General features: G+C 42.7%; 1 protein-coding gene across 3 annotated transcripts in view; it reads left to right on the forward strand.

Moving 5' to 3' along the window:
• ACOT9 (acyl-CoA thioesterase 9) overlaps nt 1-16,675 on the forward strand; it is a 38,213-nt gene extending 21,538 nt beyond the window's left edge. For all 3 annotated transcript variants that reach the window (XM_041000279.1, XM_041000272.1, XM_041000262.1), the window contains 10 exons: nt 1,257-1,340; nt 2,660-2,763; nt 6,570-6,643; nt 12,155-12,222; nt 13,704-13,815; nt 13,978-14,068; nt 14,328-14,413; nt 15,603-15,690; nt 15,843-15,993; nt 16,374-16,675. In XM_041000279.1, coding sequence (XP_040856213.1) covers nt 1,257-1,340; nt 2,660-2,763; nt 6,570-6,643; nt 12,155-12,222; nt 13,704-13,815; nt 13,978-14,068; nt 14,328-14,413; nt 15,603-15,690; nt 15,843-15,993; nt 16,374-16,462 — 947 coding nt within the window. In that variant the 3' untranslated portion in view covers nt 16,463-16,675. The remainder of the gene's footprint in view (nt 1-1,256; nt 1,341-2,659; nt 2,764-6,569; nt 6,644-12,154; nt 12,223-13,703; nt 13,816-13,977; nt 14,069-14,327; nt 14,414-15,602; nt 15,691-15,842; nt 15,994-16,373) is intronic.
• Nucleotides 16,676-17,633: the final 958 nt, after the last annotated feature.

A 17,633-nucleotide genomic window follows, 5' to 3' on the forward strand; every position in this document is an offset into this window, starting at 1 on the left:
TATTGTAAGCTTCAAAATCAGGGAATTTGCAGTGACACATTATACTGTGTAGTTGTCAACCATGTTCAACTTTACTAATAGCCCTTTAAAAAAATTTTTTTTTGATACAGTTTAGTTGGCACTGGGGTCTCCCTTCCCCCTCTGCCAAATTCCTTCCCCTTCCCTCTGTTCTCCCCCTGCATTCTTAAAGCCAAAAGATACAATTCTGAATCACATATTGCATTTAGTTGTCATGCCAGGGTTGCTTTCTCAGTCTTTCCTTGACCTCTATAAATTTGGGAACGTTCCCGACTTTTACTTTTTGACGGATGCTTCTTCATAATTAACTCTGGAATGTACAACTTCGTCAGGAATGTCATAGAAGGGATAACTGATTTTTCTTTTCTTTTTAAACATTGGAAATGGAAGAGAGGGAGAAGTACGAGAGTGGACATGACAACTCTTACTTCTGGGGTGGCATCCACAAAATCAGTACCTTCCCTGTGATACAAGCAAGCAAACCCAAACCGTGCTTTTAGCTTATGGTGTCCTGTCACGTGGTGTGTGATTTTCATTTGTCCCATGGTCGATGATACAAAGTTTGATTACTTGGTGAAGGGGATGTCTGCCAGGCTTCTTAACCAAAAAGTTCCTTTTTTTCTTTCTTCTTTAGGAAGATGCATTTAGACCTTAGAAAAATATCCTGCTCCTCATTAGACTCTCAATTTATAGTTTTGAAAGTACTGTGAAATCAAGGATTCCTCCTTTGCTGACTGGACTGTCATAGGTCATTGTCATCTGTGTTGGTATACAAACCATCCCAGGACTGTCCCAATGCCATCGAGCTACTTTCTGGGTCATTTTTTTTTTTTTCCATTGTGTGCTACTCATGGAGTAGTCCCTGGTTTCTAGGACAAGTAGATATTCTGGGCTCATCTTACACTTTGCTGGCCCAGCCCTGGGATCGACCAAATTTCTGAAGAGCCTCGGTTCTTTTGTGCGGGCTCCTGTTCTGATTTAGGCATTGTGTCTATAGAGGGGTGGTAAACCACTTTCTAGGACTGAACTTTGGGCTTTGGTTTGCTCACCATATTAGAGAATCTTCAAATCTTTTCAACACGGAGAGGTCTGTTTCTAGGAAACTGTCACTAGTGCTTGTCTGAAAGTTGGCTCTTGAAAGCCAGATAAAACATTTGAAGGATTTCAAGAGCAAATTACAAATGTTGAGAGATAATTTGGGTATTTTCTTCTTTGTCACACTCCCTGTTTTCCTACAGTTCTTATTTGCTACATGCACACCAGAATTCCTTCGGCTAAGATGTCTCCTTTATCGATAGTTACAGCCCTGGTGGACAAGATTGGTAAGTGATACCATTTTCTATGCATATTTTGAATTCTTACTATTGATTTTTAAGATTGTTTTTGAAAAAAAATTTATTTGGGCCTCGCGCGACGGCACAGTGGTTAAGGTCCTTGCCTTGCACGCCCGGGATCCCATATGGGCGCCAGTTCTAATCCCGGCAGCCCTGCTTCCCTTCCAGCTCCCTGCCTGTGGCCTGGGAAGGCAGTCGAGGACGGCCCAAGGCTTTGGGACCCTGCACCCGCGTGGGAGACCCGGAAGAGGTTCCTGGCTTCGGATTGGCATAGCATCGGCCGTTGTGCTCACTTGGGGAGTGAATCATGGGATGGAAGATCTTCCTCTCTGTCTCTCCTCTCTGTATATCCGCCTTTCCAATAAAAAAATAATAAAAATAAATCTTGAAAAAAATGAAAATCAAAATGTCATAATGAGGGAAAAAGAGAAGAGGCAGAGGAGTGTTGATTGGTTTTCCATCTGTTGGTTCACTCTCCAAATGGCTGCGATAGCTAGGTCTTGACCAGGCCAAACACTAGAACTCCATCCAGGTCTGCTACGTGGGTATCTGGAGCCTAGGAGCTTGGGTTATCTTCTGCTGTTTTCTCAGATATGCTAGCAGGGAGGTAGATTGGAGATGGAGCGGCTGGGCCTTGAAGCAGCAATCTTACAGAATGCTACCATGTGGGCAGCAGCTTAACTCACTTCATTACAACGTTGGCCCTATGGGATTCTTTTTTTGTTTTTAAAGATTTATATATTTGGAAGTCTTAGTGACAGAGCGAGAGAGAAGGATAGACTTTGTATCACTGGTTCACTTACCAGATGGCCACAATAACCAGGGCTGAGTCAGGCCACAAGCAGGAGCCAGGAGCTTCTTCAGGATCTTGGCCTTGGACCGTTTTCCACTGCTTTTCACAGGCACATTAGCAAGGAGCTGGATCAGAAGTGGGGCGTCAGTGACCTGAATTGATGCTCATAGGGGATGCAGGCATCATATGCTGCCTACACTTTACCTATTACACTGCAGTACCAGCCCAAGGAATTACTTTATGGAAAATGTTATTGTATTTTCGCATCTGAAAATGTGTGCAATGCCCCATAGCATGTTAGTTATTATAGTATGATTCCAGTTTTACTTTTATAGTCTTGGCATTGTCTACACTTCCCAAAAAAGACATGTCAAATTCCTTTATGTGTTAAAAAAAAGTCATTTTAGTTTTGAGGACAAGAAAAAAATGTAGTGAATTCACCAGAATTTCCAGTGCAGTTGTACAGAGGATGTTTTGTATGGTTTGCATGTAGACTGATTTTGTGTTTTTACAGATATGCGCAAGAAGAGCTTAAGCCCAGAACAGGACATCAAGTTCAGTGGCCATGTTAGCTGGGTAGGGAAGACATCAATGGAAGTCAAGATGCAAATGTTCCAGGTATGACCGCCATGAGGATTGTTGCTTGTTCAAGTAGCACCTGCCTGGAGTCAGTGCCAGGGAGGCCTGTGAAGCCCTGTCCTGAGAACCGTACCCAGCTCAGCACTTCGTTGAAACACAGGAAATGCGTAGTATACTGCTGGCTGGTGGTTAATTCCTACCTACTGGACAAAGGTCAATGTGGTATTCGGTGTTCACATTCAATGTTTATTACCTTCTGATCAAATGCAGCACTCTACTGAGGGCCTGCATCTGCATCTGATGTTGCCCAGGAGAATGCCACAGAAATCTGAGTTCTGTCAGGGGTGAGGGGAATTGGTCCCATTATGACTACCACCCATGCGGGTTCAAAACTGCAGAAATGCATTGTTTTAGTTTGGAGGCTGGAAGACACAAAGCAAGTATTTGGGGAGACCAGGCTCCCATGAAACCTGGAACAGGGAGGATGCCTCCTTGCCTCTTCCTGGCTTCAGGTGCTTTGGCCACAGTCCTTTACTTGACGTTCCTTGGTAGTCCTTGACATTCCTTGGCTTGCACCTGCTGCACCTCAGTGTTGGCTTCTTTATATCTCTTGCTTTCTCATTAGGACACTAACCACATTGGGTGAAGCCCCCAACTCTACAGCACTATGACCTTATTATAACTAAGTATGTCTGTTTTACCCAGACCATATTTCCAAATGAAGCCATCTTCATAGGTGGGGGCTTATCTTTTTGGGGGGACACAGTCCAACCTTTCACAGTCAGATGGGCCATCACAGCAATGAGGAATTCCCCCCCCCATATGAAGAACAATCAGAATACATCTTTTAAACAAGTAAGTTTGGCAAGAAAAGTACCTCAGTGCAAAAATTAAGTAATTCAGAAGATGTCCCAAAATTTCCTTCCTGAAAATTGGCTTAAGAATGACTTAGTAGGCTTTTCTAGGGTAGTTAGTAGACCTGTACTTCAGATGCACTTTTTTTTTTTTCTGCTGTGGATTCTTCAGCATTTCCCTTTTTGGTGAAAACCAACTTTCAGGCTTCTATAAAAGCTCTGAGACTTGCTCTGTAGTAATAAATTTTCTAAAGTAAGTAATTTTTTCTATAATGTTATGTGTAAGAAATTGCTTCAATTCCCTTGTTGATGTAACTGACAGCAGTTTTATTTTATTTACTTAGAGATGTATTTTGAAAAACAGAGTTACCCAGAGAGAGAGAGAGAGAGAGAGAGAGAGAGAGAGAGAGAGAGTATGTGTGTGTGTGTGTGTGTGAGAGAGAGAGAGAGAGAGAGAGAGAGACAGAGATCTTCAATCCAGTAGCTCATTCCCGGATGGCCATGATAGCTAGGGCTGAGCCAGGCTGAAGGCAGACTCTCCATCTGTACCTCCAATGTGGGGGATAGAAGCACAGACACTTGGGCCATCTTCAACTGCTTTTCCCAGGCTATTAACAGGGAATTGGATCAGAAGTAGGACTGGAACTGGCACCCATATGGGATGCTGACACCACAGGTGGAGGCTTTATTTGCTGGGTCACAACCCAGTACTGGAAATCCTGTTTTTATTGTTTTGTTTTGTTTTATTTTGTTTTAAGATTTATTTATTTTTATTGGAAAGGCAGATATATATAAAGATCCTCTGTCCACTGGCTTACTCGCTAACTGTGCGCAAGAGCTGGAGCTGAGCCGATTCAAAGCCAGGAGTCTGGAGCTTCTTCAGGTCTCCCACACGGGTGCAGGGTCCCAAGGCTTTGGACCATCCTCCATTGTTTTCCCAGGCCACAAGCAGGGAGCTGGATGGGAAGTGGAGCAGCCAGGATACAAACTGGCTCCTATATGGTATCCTAAAGCATGCAAGGCGAAGACTTTAGCCACTGGGCTACTGTACAGGGCCCATGGTTGTTTGTTTAAAGATTTATTTATTTTTATTTGAAAGGCAGATTTACAGAGTACGAGAGACAGATATCTTCCATTTGCTGGTTTCCTTCCCAGATGGCTGTAATGGCCAGAGCTGAACTAATCTGAAGCCAGGAGCCAGGAACTTCCTTGGGGTTTCCCATGTGGGTACAGGGTCCCAAGGCTTTGGGCCGTCCTCTACTGCTTTCCTATACCATAAGGAGGGAGCTGAATAGGAAGTGAAACAGCCAGGACTCGAAGCAGCACCCATATCGGATGCTGGCATCATAGATAGAGGCTTAATTTTCTATGTTATGGCTCTGGCCTCAATAATACTGTTTTAAAATAACGTAAAATGGCTGGAAATGCTGCTATGATTTGTACTCTTTTTGTGATAGTGTCAGTTAATTTCCACTTTGCTCAATGTTACGTGCAGTTGATTCCTGGTCCAGGATCTGCCATCTAGGGGATTTGGATAGATTGAATGCTGGACAGATAGGCTGATAAAGAGATAAAGGCACGATTGAGAGGAAAAAGCTGGTAAAAAATCAAAAGCCAGCAACAGCATCAGTGTCAAACAAGCACAATCTTTTTGTTTTAAATTTATGTCCTTCCTTGGCTATCTGACTCCTCTATCTGCTGATGTAAGTGACGTTTCTGTTCCAGAGAGGTGGCTAGCATGAGCGTTCTAGCTCAGGTTCTGGTGAACTTAGGTTCTGTTCCCAGCTTGGCTGTTCTTTAGCCGTGTGACTGTGTCCGCTACTTCTCTGAGCTGCTGTTTTCTCATGTGAAACAGGAAATATCGATCGTACCGTGTTACATGACTATGGTAAGGATAAAATGGAAAACAAAAAACAATTCTTGGAAGTTCTTGAAATACTTGGACCAGTGCCTGTCACACAGTGCCCGCTGTTGGTAGTGATGTTTATTTATTGCCAGAACAATTGTGGTAATGCTGAATCTCTCCTACACCTGACCTTCCCCTGTGTTCTTGTATTTCACTCAAGTCCTCAAAGCCGCTTAATATGTCAACATATTAACTGTATTTTGAATGTCTCCTTCTCTAGTCTGTCCTTTCTTTTTGGTTTTATACATTTTTACCTGGTGAATTTTCCAGAATCCATTCTTGAAAACATAATTTCTCTTTCCCAAATCACTCAGATCACTTTGTGCAAATTAAAGTTGAAACTCAATGGTAATAATAAAAAGACATTAAAAAAAAAACAGACACACAAAAAAATAAAGTTGAAGCTCCTTTGATTGGTGGGATTCCAGGTGCTCCAGCCCACCTCTCTGTATTTTTTGTGTGACTTACCAGTGTTCAAAGAACACATTCATATTTCATTCCCAGGGATTGGTGCTAGAGGCTGTTCATTAGAGTTAACTAATTTGTACAGTGAGTGCATTAGCTTATGCGTTGTTCTTTGCCTGAAATCCCTTGTCACCCTTTAGTGCTGCGGGGTGCCCTTATGTTTAACACCTTCCCTAATCCTCCTAACCCGCAACACCTGTTCCTTCCCTCAGGCACCTTCCTTGACATCTTGCCTCCTACCCTCTTTCCCTGCACCTTCTATTTGTCTGACCTGTAGAGCTGTTTATAGATCTGCTTTTTCCTTTCTACTAGACTATAACCTCCTGAACATTAGGACCTGAGTTTGAGTCTCAGCCCACTTCCTGACATTGATTTGTGTAACATTCACTTAGCAATTAGAGTGCTCTGAGTCTCAGGGAGACCACAGTGCCAGAAGGAGATAGCCAAATAAATGCAGGGTTATTGTACATCATTGTGCAGTGTTTCTCAGCAAGGACACGATGGGCATTTTGTGTGGCGAATTGCAGACTTTCCTATGGCAGGTGCACTGTTAGAATTATAGTAGGTTTTCCTAGAACACATGTTTCTTATACCTGCATTTTCTTTTCTTTGTTCTTTAGTTGCACGGTGGTGAATTTTCTCCTGTTTTGGGTGCAACATTTGTGATGGTGGCTCGTGATTCTGAAAATAAAGGGTAATTATTGTTTTTTTTTCAATGATTCTTTATTTTGAAGAATTTCATATATGTAAAACTAGAGAGAAGAGTATAATGCGTTTCCATATATTCATCATCTGCTCTTTTAAGACAATTTATTTGAAAGGTTGACAGAGAGGAAGAGAAAAAGATCTTCCAGCTACTGGTTTACTCTCCAAATGGCCACAGCAACTAGGGCTGGGCTGAAGTTAGAAGGCTGGTGTTGCCAGCTGTGGCATAACTTGCAGCCCCACAGTGGTGGCCTCTGTTTTTGATGGCCTTTTGAGGTGTGCTATCCGGGGAGTACACTGCAGTGCATTAGGGAGTACCTGCTGTATTTCTTGTGGTCATCCTGGGATTTCAAAGGGCTTGTTCTTGTCAGCGGGACTTCCCTGTGTCATCACCAGTCCCAGCAGTGTCAGCTGTAACAGTGATGCCTTAGTTACTTTGATCTGTATTTTCTTTTTTCTATCTTCTTTCTCTATTTAACAAGGTAGTAGTTGTACATCTTTATAGTGTACATGTGATCTGATAAGCTTTTAAGTTGTGTATTGATCAAATCTATTTTTCTTTAAAACATTTTAAAATAAATAGCAAATCTAACGAAATGTCACACTTGTATTTCAAAATATCTGCCTCTCTATCCATCTGTGAGGTGAGGAGACAGAATCTTCCATGCACGTGATCACTCCCCAGATGTCTGCAGTGTCTGGGAGCTGGCTTAAGCCAAAGTCAGGAGCAGGAGCAGGGCAGTCAGTCCAGTTGTAACCACGTGTGTGGCAGCGACCCAAGTACTGGAGTCATTGGCCACATTCCAGGGTACATGTTAACTGGAAGTGGAATCAAAAGTTGAGCTGAGAGCTGAGTGCGGGAACTGTGACAGAGGCGGTGGATGTCCGTGACGGTGGTATAACTTTAATGCCGAGTACCTGTTCTGACACTTCATCTCTTAGTACTCATATTTTCATACAGGCATCTTTTAGAAGATGATGTTTTTGTTAATAACTGTATTACTGCTATCATGTTCAACAAAAATAATAGCAAACCCTTTCTATGTTTTGATACATGGTTTTCCCCAAGTATCTTTTTTTAAATTTTTTTATTTTTTTAAAGATTTATTTATTTATTGGAAAGTCAGATATCCGAGAGGAGGAGAGACAGAGAGGAAGATCCTCCATCCGATGATTCACTCCCCAAGTGAGCGCAATGGCCAATGCTATGCCAATCCAAAGCCAGGATCCAGGAACCTCCTCTGGGTCTCCCACACGGGTGCAGGGTCACAAAGCTTTGGGCTGTCCTCGACTGCTTTCCCAGGCCACAAGCAGGGAACTGGATGGGAAGTTGAGCTGCCGGGATTACAACCGGTGCCCATATGGGATCCCGGGGCATTCAAGGCGAGGACCTCAGCCGCTAGGCCACGCAGCTGGGCCCCCAACTATCTTTTTAATGACTTGTTTAAAATCAGTTATAAATAAGGTCCGTATAACACATTTGATTTTCATGTCTCTTAAGTGCTTTTAGGGAGACATACTAACAGTTTTATCGAGATATAATGTACATTTTACACCATTCATCCATTGAAAATGTACAATTTAGGTCCTGGCACAATGGTCTAATGGCTAAAAACCTCGCCCTGCATGCACCAGGATCCACATGGGCGCTGGTTCATATCCCAGCTGCTCCACTTCCCAACCAGCTCCCTGCTTGTGGCCTGGGAAAGCAGTCAAGGACAGCCCAAAGCCTTGGGACCCTGCACCTATGTGGGAGACCTGGAAGAGTCTCCTGGGTCCTGACTTCAGATCAGCTCAGCTCTGGCCATTGAGGCCACTTGGGTAGTGAACCAGCGGATGAAAGATCTTTCTGCCTCTCCTTGTCTCTGTAAATTTGACTTTCCAATAAAAATAAATGCATCTTTAAAAAAGAAAATGTATAATTTAATGGCTTGTATATATGTATTAGAATTGTGCAATCTCTCAAATCTGTTTTAATCCAGAATAATGTGTTTCCCCGTTGCTTTATGTCATTAAGTAGTTGCAAGGCTGTGTCTTGGTCCATTTTCAGTTGCTATAAGTGAGTGCCACAGGTGGGTAATAATATATGAAAAGAGGAGGGTGATTTAGCTCTCATGTCCCGTAGTAAGGTGCTTGTGCCCACCGAAGGTCTTGCTGTCACATGGAGAGGCGTTGGAGGCCTCGTGTATCAGAGAGCAAGTCTGCAAGCTTGGGTGTCACTTCCTCTTCTCCTGGAGCCGCCTTTGTGACCTCTCCCCCCGCCCCCTGCCTCTTCCTTTGCTCTCTCCCTCTCTTCCTCACCCCTCAACCTATCACTTCCTCCCTTTACTCTTCTCTTCCCTTCCCCCATTTTCTTTGCCTTTGCCTTCCCCCCTCTTCCTCTTGCCCTCTGCTTTCTCCTGCCTATTTCCTTTCCGCTCCTTTTCTCTTCCCCACCCTTGACCTCTCCCCCTCCCCTCCTCCGTCCTACCCTCTTTCTGCCTCTCCCCCTCCCCTTTTCATTCTTTCTCCCTCACATCTTCCTCTCTCCAGGTAACAGTTAACATGAATATGGGGATTAAGTGTAAAACTTCTGGGAGTTTAAACCATCACAGGCTGGATCCCTTATTCTATTCATGGTCCTACTATCTGGATTTGTCTTCCTGTTTTCTCATAGCTTTAATGGATTCTTTCAAAAATAGTTATGTATTTGAAAGGGAGAGTGACAGGGAAAGAGGGAGGAAATATGGTGGGGAAGGAGGTGTGCATGTACGTCTGTACACACACACATACATCTTAACACTGGGAAGGAGGCATGCATGTGTGTGCATGTACATACGTACACACATGTCTTATCACTGGGAAGGAAACATGTGCATATGTGTTTTTTATTTTGAAAAATTTCAGATTTTAAAGAAAGTAGTGAAATAATCCAGTGTATGCTCATATGCCTTTCCTAAATTCACCAGTTAATGTTGCACTATATTTGGTTACAATTTCGTTTGCTTTCTTACTTACTCTATAAATATGTGCATAAATACAGTTTTTCCCAGAATCAGTTGAAAGTAAATTTGAGCTGCTTCATCCTCAATAAGTAGTAGGCACATAGCTCCACAGTAGTTTTATTATACCCAGGAAATTACCAGTGATCTAATTCTTTTATGTAATAAATGGTCCCTATTCAAATTTTGCTAGTTGTCCTCTAAAGTTCTCCTGCCATTTGCTGTCTTTTTGTTTTGTTTTATTTTGTTTTATGACACCCTTTAATAGGCACTGGGGTCTCCATTCTCCCTCCTCAAGCTCCCTCACCTCCCCACTTTTCTCTCCTCCAGTCCTACAATGGGTGTCTTTTGTGAATTTTCACAAGTCCATCACGCTGCCACTGAGGTGTCTCCCAACAATGTAGGAGATTATTAGCTCTATCACTGTGAGTCCTTCCTTGTACTGCATGCATGAGGACATACTTCTGTTTCCACCTGTGAACATACTGATTTCCACTGCATTTCCATTATGCATCCCCTTGAGTACAGTCCACCATAGGGGAAAACATAGAACATAAAAGAAAAAAAAATAGTGAACCTTCATCCACATGAGCTGACGAACATATAACAAAGGTGTCAGTGTGACACTAGGGTGGTGAAAAAGAGTGTCCAGCATCTTCACATAGGAATAAATGCCAACATGTGTCCCATGTGGCACTAATGAGAGTATGATGAGGACTAAATCATCATTACTTATGGGCAGTAGCAATAACAGTGATAAAAGGCACATTGACAGTCTCAGGTAATTACAAGCAATCAGTCTCTTATGGATTATTGGTTAATGGATTACATCACAAGGTCTCATTACAAAAGGCACAAATAATTAGGAAGTACAATAAGGTAGAATTCATAGTAAAAACTCCTTAGATTTGACATCATATTATCTTATGTTAGAGCGAACATATGATACCTGACCTTTTGTGATTGGCTCATTTCCCTTTGCATAATGGTCTCCAACTTGGCCCATTTGGCTGCAGACAAATGTTTTCCTTTTTCTTTTCTTTTCTTTTCTTTTCTTTTTTTTTTTTTAGTAGCTGAGTAGTATTCCATAGAGTAGATGAGCCACAGTTTCTTTTTCCAGACCTCTACTGATGGGCATTTAGGTTGCTTCCATGTTTTTGCGATTATTGATTGTGCTGCTATGAACATAGGGGTGCATGTTGCTTTCTCGTGTAACAGGTCTCTTGGATATATTCCTAGGATATATTCCTATGTTTTCTAAGTATTTTCCATACTGACTTCCATAGTGGTCGCACAAGCCTGCAATCCCACCAGCAGTGGACTAGGGTTCCTCCCCGCCTCTACCACAACCTTGGCAGCAGGTGGTGTTGGTAGTTTTCTGTATGTGGACCATTCTTACTGGAGTTGAGTGGAACCTCAGTGTTGTCTTTATTTGAATTTCCCTTATTGCCAGGGAGCTTGAACACATTTTCATATGCTTGTTAGCCATTTGAATTTGTTCCTTTGAAACATGTCTGCCCATTTCTTGACTGGTTTGTTTGTTTTATTGTTATGGTTATTCTGGAGTTCTTTGTATTTTCTGGAGATTAGTCCCTTGTCTCCTGTGTAGTGTGCAAAGATCTCTCATTCTTTTTTTATTTAAGATTTATTTATTTTTATTGAAAATCAGATATACAATGAGGCGGTGAAATAGATCTTCCGTCTGATGGTTCACTCCCTAAGCAGCTGCAATGGCTGGAGCTGAGCCAGACCAAAGGCAGGAGCCAGGAGCCTGGAGCCTGGAGCCTCTTCCCAATCTCCCATGTGGGTGCAGGGTCCCAAACCTTTTTGGGCCATCCTCGACTGCTTTCCCAGACCACAGGCAGGGAACTGAATGGGAAACAGGGCTGCTGGGATTAGAACCTGTACCCACATGGGATCTTGGTGCAGTCAGGGTGAGGACTTTAACCACTACACTATCACACCGGGCCCAGATCTCCCACTCTGTTGGTTGCTTTTTTACTTTGTTGATCATTTCCTTTGCTGTGCAGAAGGTTCTTAGCTTAATGTAGTCCCATTTGTTTATTTTGGTCTTGACTGCCTTTGCTTTTGATGATTTTTCTAGGAAGTCTATGCCCACACATATATCTTGCGGAGTATTTCCAACTTTTGTTTCCAAAAGTTTGATGGTTTCTGGGTATAGGTTTAGATCTTTTATCCATTTAGATTTGGCCTTTGTGTATAGTAAAAAGTGCGGGTCTTGCTTCTTTTTCTGCAGGCTGTTAACCAGTTGTCCCAACAGCAATTATTGAAGCTGCAGAATGTATCCTTCACAAAGCGTGAGCTTCCGTGTGTACTGCTGTGTCTGTACCTAAAAGCCCCTGAGTTGTTTCTAGCATTCATGTAATGCTAGAAAGCATTACAGCCAGTAAGCATGACCCGTAAGGCAAAGTGGATTTTACAACTGGTAGGTCGTTGTTCTTTTTCAGTGTTCACTTAGAGAAAGGTACATCTTAAACCGTATTTTTTCTTCTCTTTAGACCAGCATTTGTAAATCCACTCATTCCTGAAAACCCAGAGGAAGAAGAACTCTTTAAACAAGGAGAATGTATGTTAATATCTTCCTAATAAAAGACTTTCTGAATTTCTTTTTAAGCATTTGCTTCATTTATTTGAAAGGTAGAGTTAGAGCTTGGGCTTCCTTCTGCTTTATGCCCCTCATGAGTGCTCACAGCCAAGGCTGGGCCAGGCCAAAAGCAGTAGTTTAGAACTCTGTCCTGGTCTCCCACGTGGCTGGTGGGAACCAAAGCCCTTTTGCCATTGTCTGCCTTCTTGTGCACATTAACAGGGAGCTAGGTCAGAAGTGGAGTATTTGGGGCTCTAGCTGGTATCGCATGGGATGTTGACATCACAAGTGGCAGTGTAACCCATGGTCAGTAATTTTTAAAGTAACTAAAATAATTTTTAAAATCACTATAATTGGGCCCAACACAATGGTTTAATTGCTAAATCCTCATCTTGCAAGTGCCGAGATCCTGTATAGGCACTGGTTCATGCCCTGGCTGCGCCACTTCCCATCCAACTCTCAGCTTATGGCTTGGGATAACAGTGGAGGATGGCCCAAGCCTTGAGGCTCTGCACCTGTGTAGGAGACCCGGAAGAAGCTCCTGGTTTCTGGCTTTAGATCAATGCTACTCTGGCCTTTGTGACCACTAGGGGAGTGAGCCAGCAGATAGAAGATCTTTGTTTCTCCTTTATGTAAAATATGCCTTTCCAATTAAAATATATCTTTTAAAAAATTTTGCATTTTAAAAAATAAATAAAATCACTTTAATTTTTCTGTAAAAAAGGTTAAAATTATATATGGAAAGTTGTGTTGCAGCATAGAGGAGTAAGCTGCTGCCTGGTCCACTGGTATTACATATGAATGCTAATAAGTTCCTGCTAATATACCTGGCAAAAGGGCAAAAGATGACCCAGATACTGGGTCTCCTGCCACCCATATGGGAGACTGTGATGGAGTTCCAGTCTCCTGGCTTTGGCCTGGCCCAGCCTATGCTCCTGAGGCCATTTGAGAAGTGAACCAATAGATCAAAAATCTAACTTTGCCTTTCAAGTAATACATTAAAAGTATCTTTAAAAGGTGTATATGGGCTGTTTATAGCATTCAGAAGTTTTGCTCATGTCCCGAATTTATTGAAATTAAAATAATTCATCATTTGTTCTCTGGAGTCTGTACTTGAAGTGCTGTTCTTGATCACACTGTTAAGTAAGGGAATGATGGGATTGCTCAGACCATCAAGTAAGGGGTTTGCTTTCTCATTCTTAATGAAATGGCATGTGTGTCTTAATGGATGAGTGCAAGTCAAGGGCTCTGGGTCACAATGCCTTCATACTGAGCTGACAGTGGTGTGGAAAGCAAAGACTGACAAGGACTTTCATGTGACCTCAGCAGCCTTCCCTTGGAGATCTGTATGTCTTCCAGTGTGGTTTTGACATCTACAAATACTACCTTTGTGAGATCTAGGGTGTTGTGGGTGTGAATTCGTGTAATCTTGCTGATTGGAGCTTGTGGTTCTCACATTGCAGTGAACAAGGGCAGAAGGGTCGCCTTCAGCTCCACGTCATTGCTGAAAGTGGCTCCCAGTGCCGAGGAGAGGACTACCATCCATGACATGTTTCTCAACACGCTGGATCCCAAGTAAGTCAGCACGGTGAAATTGCAGGTTGGCAAAGAACTGAAGCCTTGGTCTTCTGGCTTGCCACACTTACCTAAATGTACTGGACATTGTCTGCAAATGTTGACTTTTCAGCAGTAAAACCATGGCAGTAATAGTGTTTTTATTAATCTCCGCTTATGTAGGACAATCAGTTTTCAGAGTCGTGTTTTGCCCCCTAATGCAGTATGGATGGAGAATTCAAAACTGAAAAGCTTGGAGATTTGCCACCCTCAGGTATTACAATTTAGTGTGAAATAGTTCACAGTTGTGACATGTGTAGCAGGTATGATGCAGCTTTCAGCAGACCTGTTTAGTTCCTATTAATTCCTCTGTTCTGTGTGTGATGGAGACTGTAAGAAAACGGAATAAAAGGTCCATTTATTTTAGTTCAGATCCTTTTGAGATTCATGTCTACTTTTTCATAACACAGATTGCCCATGACCTTTTAAGGAACCTTTGTGTTTAATGAATATTTATTTTGTGTCCTATGTAGGAGCGGAACATTTTCAATCGGATTTTTGGTGGTTTCCTTATGAGAAAAGCATATGAACTTGCTTGGGCTACTGCTTGTAGTTTTGGGTGAGTTACCTTTACACAGTGTTAACTTGCAAGAAGCTCATACGCCCTTCCTAGATTCAGCAATTAATATTGTACTACATGTGGTTTACTCTTGCTCACTCTATAGATGTGTGCATAAGCAGTTTTCCCCAGAATCAGTAGAAAGTAAATTTGAACTGCTTCACTCCTCCATAGTAAGCATGTATCTGCTACATTTTCCCCAGTGCCTTTGTTAGACCCAGTAGTGATCTAATACGTGGTCCATATTTAACTTTTGCTAGTTGTCTGTATAAGTATCCTTAACCTTTCCCCCTGTTAAGATCTGACCAAGGGTCACATATTGTATCTGGTTACCATACTTCTTTTTTGACAGATTTATTTATTTACTTTAAAGAGTTAGAGAGAGGGAGAGAGAGAGAGAGAGAGAGAGAGAGAGAGAGATTTTCCATCTGCTGGTTCACACTCCACATGTCTGCAGGGGCCTGGGTGGGGCCACGGTGAATCCAAGGACAGGAAGTTCCTGTGGGTCTTACACGGAGGTGTCAGGTTTAGGTGTACAAGTACTTGGACCATTTTCCACTGCTTTTCACAGGCCATTAGCAGGAAGCCAGGTCAAAAGTGGAGTAGCTGGAACATGAACTGGTGCCTAAATGGGATGCCAGCATCACAGGTGATGGCTTTCCCCGCTACTCCATGACATCGGCTCCGAACAAGTTTCTTTTTAGCATAGTTCTCCTACCACTTGCTGTCTTGTAAGACATTGATATTTTTGGAGCGTTGGAGGCAGTTGTCTTGCAGAATGGGCCACAGTGGATTTCAAACTGTTCCTGGTTAGAATTTGATTCATTGTTTTGGGAAGCAGCTTGGTTATGATTGCAGATATGTGATGTTGTTAAATGATTACCGCACTGATACTTACTGGTTTTGGTCTTCGTTTTAGAAAGCTGTTGCTCTGACTTTGTAAAGCAGTTCCTCAAACAATTAGAGAAAATACAGTGATGATATACAGAAGCCATAATAAGATAGTGACTCTGCCCTGATGTGGTCATGGTGGTATTTTCTTATGATTCCTTGTGGGAATTATTATTTCCCCTTATCTGAGCTTACTGTTTGCTCATTTTTGTTTTACTTCAGTTGGTTGTTAGAGAAAAAAAAAATCGAGGTCATCTGAGTTTTTTAGTTAAACCAAACTTCTGCCTTTCCTTAATAGTGGTTCCCGACCATTTATCGTAGCAGTGGATGACATCATGTTCCAGAAGCCAGTTGAAATTGGCTCACTGCTCTTTCTTTCTTCACAGGTAGGTGTGCAATGAGAGATAAAATGCAATTTGGGGCGTCACTTGGGCCTCGAATGGTAGCTTCTGGTTTGGAGAGCCACTGTTTCTCTTATGAGTGCCTCCATCCCCCCACCCCCGTTTAATGCAGTTGACTAACGTCTAAAATCTGTTAGGTGTGCTTTACTCAAAACAACTACATTCAAGTGAGAGTCCACAGCGAAGTGTCCTCTCTTCAGAACAAAGAGCACATGACCACCAACGTCTTTCACTTCACGTTCATGTCGGAAAAAGAAGTGCCCTTGGTTTTCCCCAAAACATATGGAGGTAAGCATCAGCTTGGCCCATCCCAAGTGAAGGGAGGAACTTTCAAAGACATTCTAATTTAAGTTGTTCTAGGAAATGCGTCCGTGCCTTTCAGCACTAGAGCCTGTCATCAGGAGAGTTTGCCTTTGAGCTTCTGTAGCCCTGAAGGCCAAACCCCCTGTTGGCTCTCCAGCAGCTCTTGCTGCTCTTACACTTGGCTCTTGTATGCAAAGGCTGATCCAGCACAAACAGCCATTAGTATCAAAGACTGCTTCAGCCACAGGAAATGGATGGCAGTTGTGGCCTGCTCCCTTGGGAATACTTATTCTGCCCAGATGCTCATGTGTATCTATGATAGTCTGCCTGTAAGTTTCTCCAGGGTTAATTTTCTTGTGTTTCAGAATCCATGTTGTATTTAGATGGACAGCGCCATTTCAATTCCATGAGTGTTCCAGTGACCTTGAGAAAAGACGACCTTGTGAAGCCGTAGGAAAACCTCACTGGAAACCAGCACTCCACCTTCAGTGACATAGTGGCAGAGCAATGCCTGCTCAAGTGTATTGTTTTTGGTGCTCCTTCTAATCCTCCATAGAGGAGGAGAATGTATTCAGCTTTTAAGGTGATCATTAAAAAAACAGAATGAAAGAAGGATGGAACTGAGGGAAGAAGGAGTTTTTAACCAATAAATACCTTCAAAAAAGTTTTTAATTGTGAACTTTCCATGTTGCCTCTTTTCTGCTAAAGGAAGGTCTTTTTATATAGTTGTTAAATTGTTTTCTTACATATATTACAACAATCAATGTGTAAGGTTCCTTTCAGGGTATTTCAGTGACTTTTTTTTTTTTTGAGACTTATGTATATGAAAAGCAGAATCAGACACACACATGCAGAGAGAGAGAGAGAGATCTTCCTGATGGGTTACTTTCCAAATGACAGCCGAAGCTGGCCTCAGCCAAAGAAGTCAGGAGCCCAGAACTAAATCCTGTTCTCCCACGTGGACACTAGGGGCCACCTTCCACTGCTTTCTCAGGCTCATTAGTGAGAAGCTAAATCAGAAGTGGAGCAGCCAGGACCCAAACTGGTGCTTTTATCAGATGCTGGTGTTGCAGGTGGCAGCTTAACCCACTGCATCACAATTTTGGCCCCTTAGGAGCAGGGGTGTGGTACAGTGGTTAAGATGCCATCTCAGATGCCTGCATCCATATCAGGGTGCCTGGGTTCAAGTCATGGCTCAGCTTTTGATTCTGACTTCCTGCTAATGTGTACCCTGGGAGACAGCAGGTAATGGCTGAAGTGTGCGGGTCACTTCCAGCCACATGGGAAACTGGATTGAGTTCCTGCTTCAGCTGCTCCAGCCCTGGGTGGTGTTGGCATTTGGAGAGTGAACCCGCAGATGGCATCAATCTCCTTTTCTGTCTCCTCTCTGCCTTTGAAAGAAAATAAAAAATGTTTAAATATTTCCTTAACAGAACCATAAGCACTGTCCTTGGCACTTGATATGATTTAGCCATTTCACTTTCAGCTGAACAGATTAATGAATAATTATTAATCTAATCTGCGTGAGACACCAGCACTCCATATAGATGCTGGTTTGAGTCCTGGCTCTCTGCTTCTGATCCATCTTCCTGCTAATGCACCTGGGAACACAGCAGAAGACAGCC

The sequence above is a fragment of the Ochotona curzoniae genome, unplaced genomic scaffold (genome assembly GCF_017591425.1).
Source record: "Ochotona curzoniae isolate NIBS_2020 unplaced genomic scaffold, NIBS_Ocur_1.0 contig_1274, whole genome shotgun sequence".
NCBI lineage: Eukaryota > Metazoa > Chordata > Mammalia > Lagomorpha > Ochotonidae > Ochotona > Ochotona curzoniae.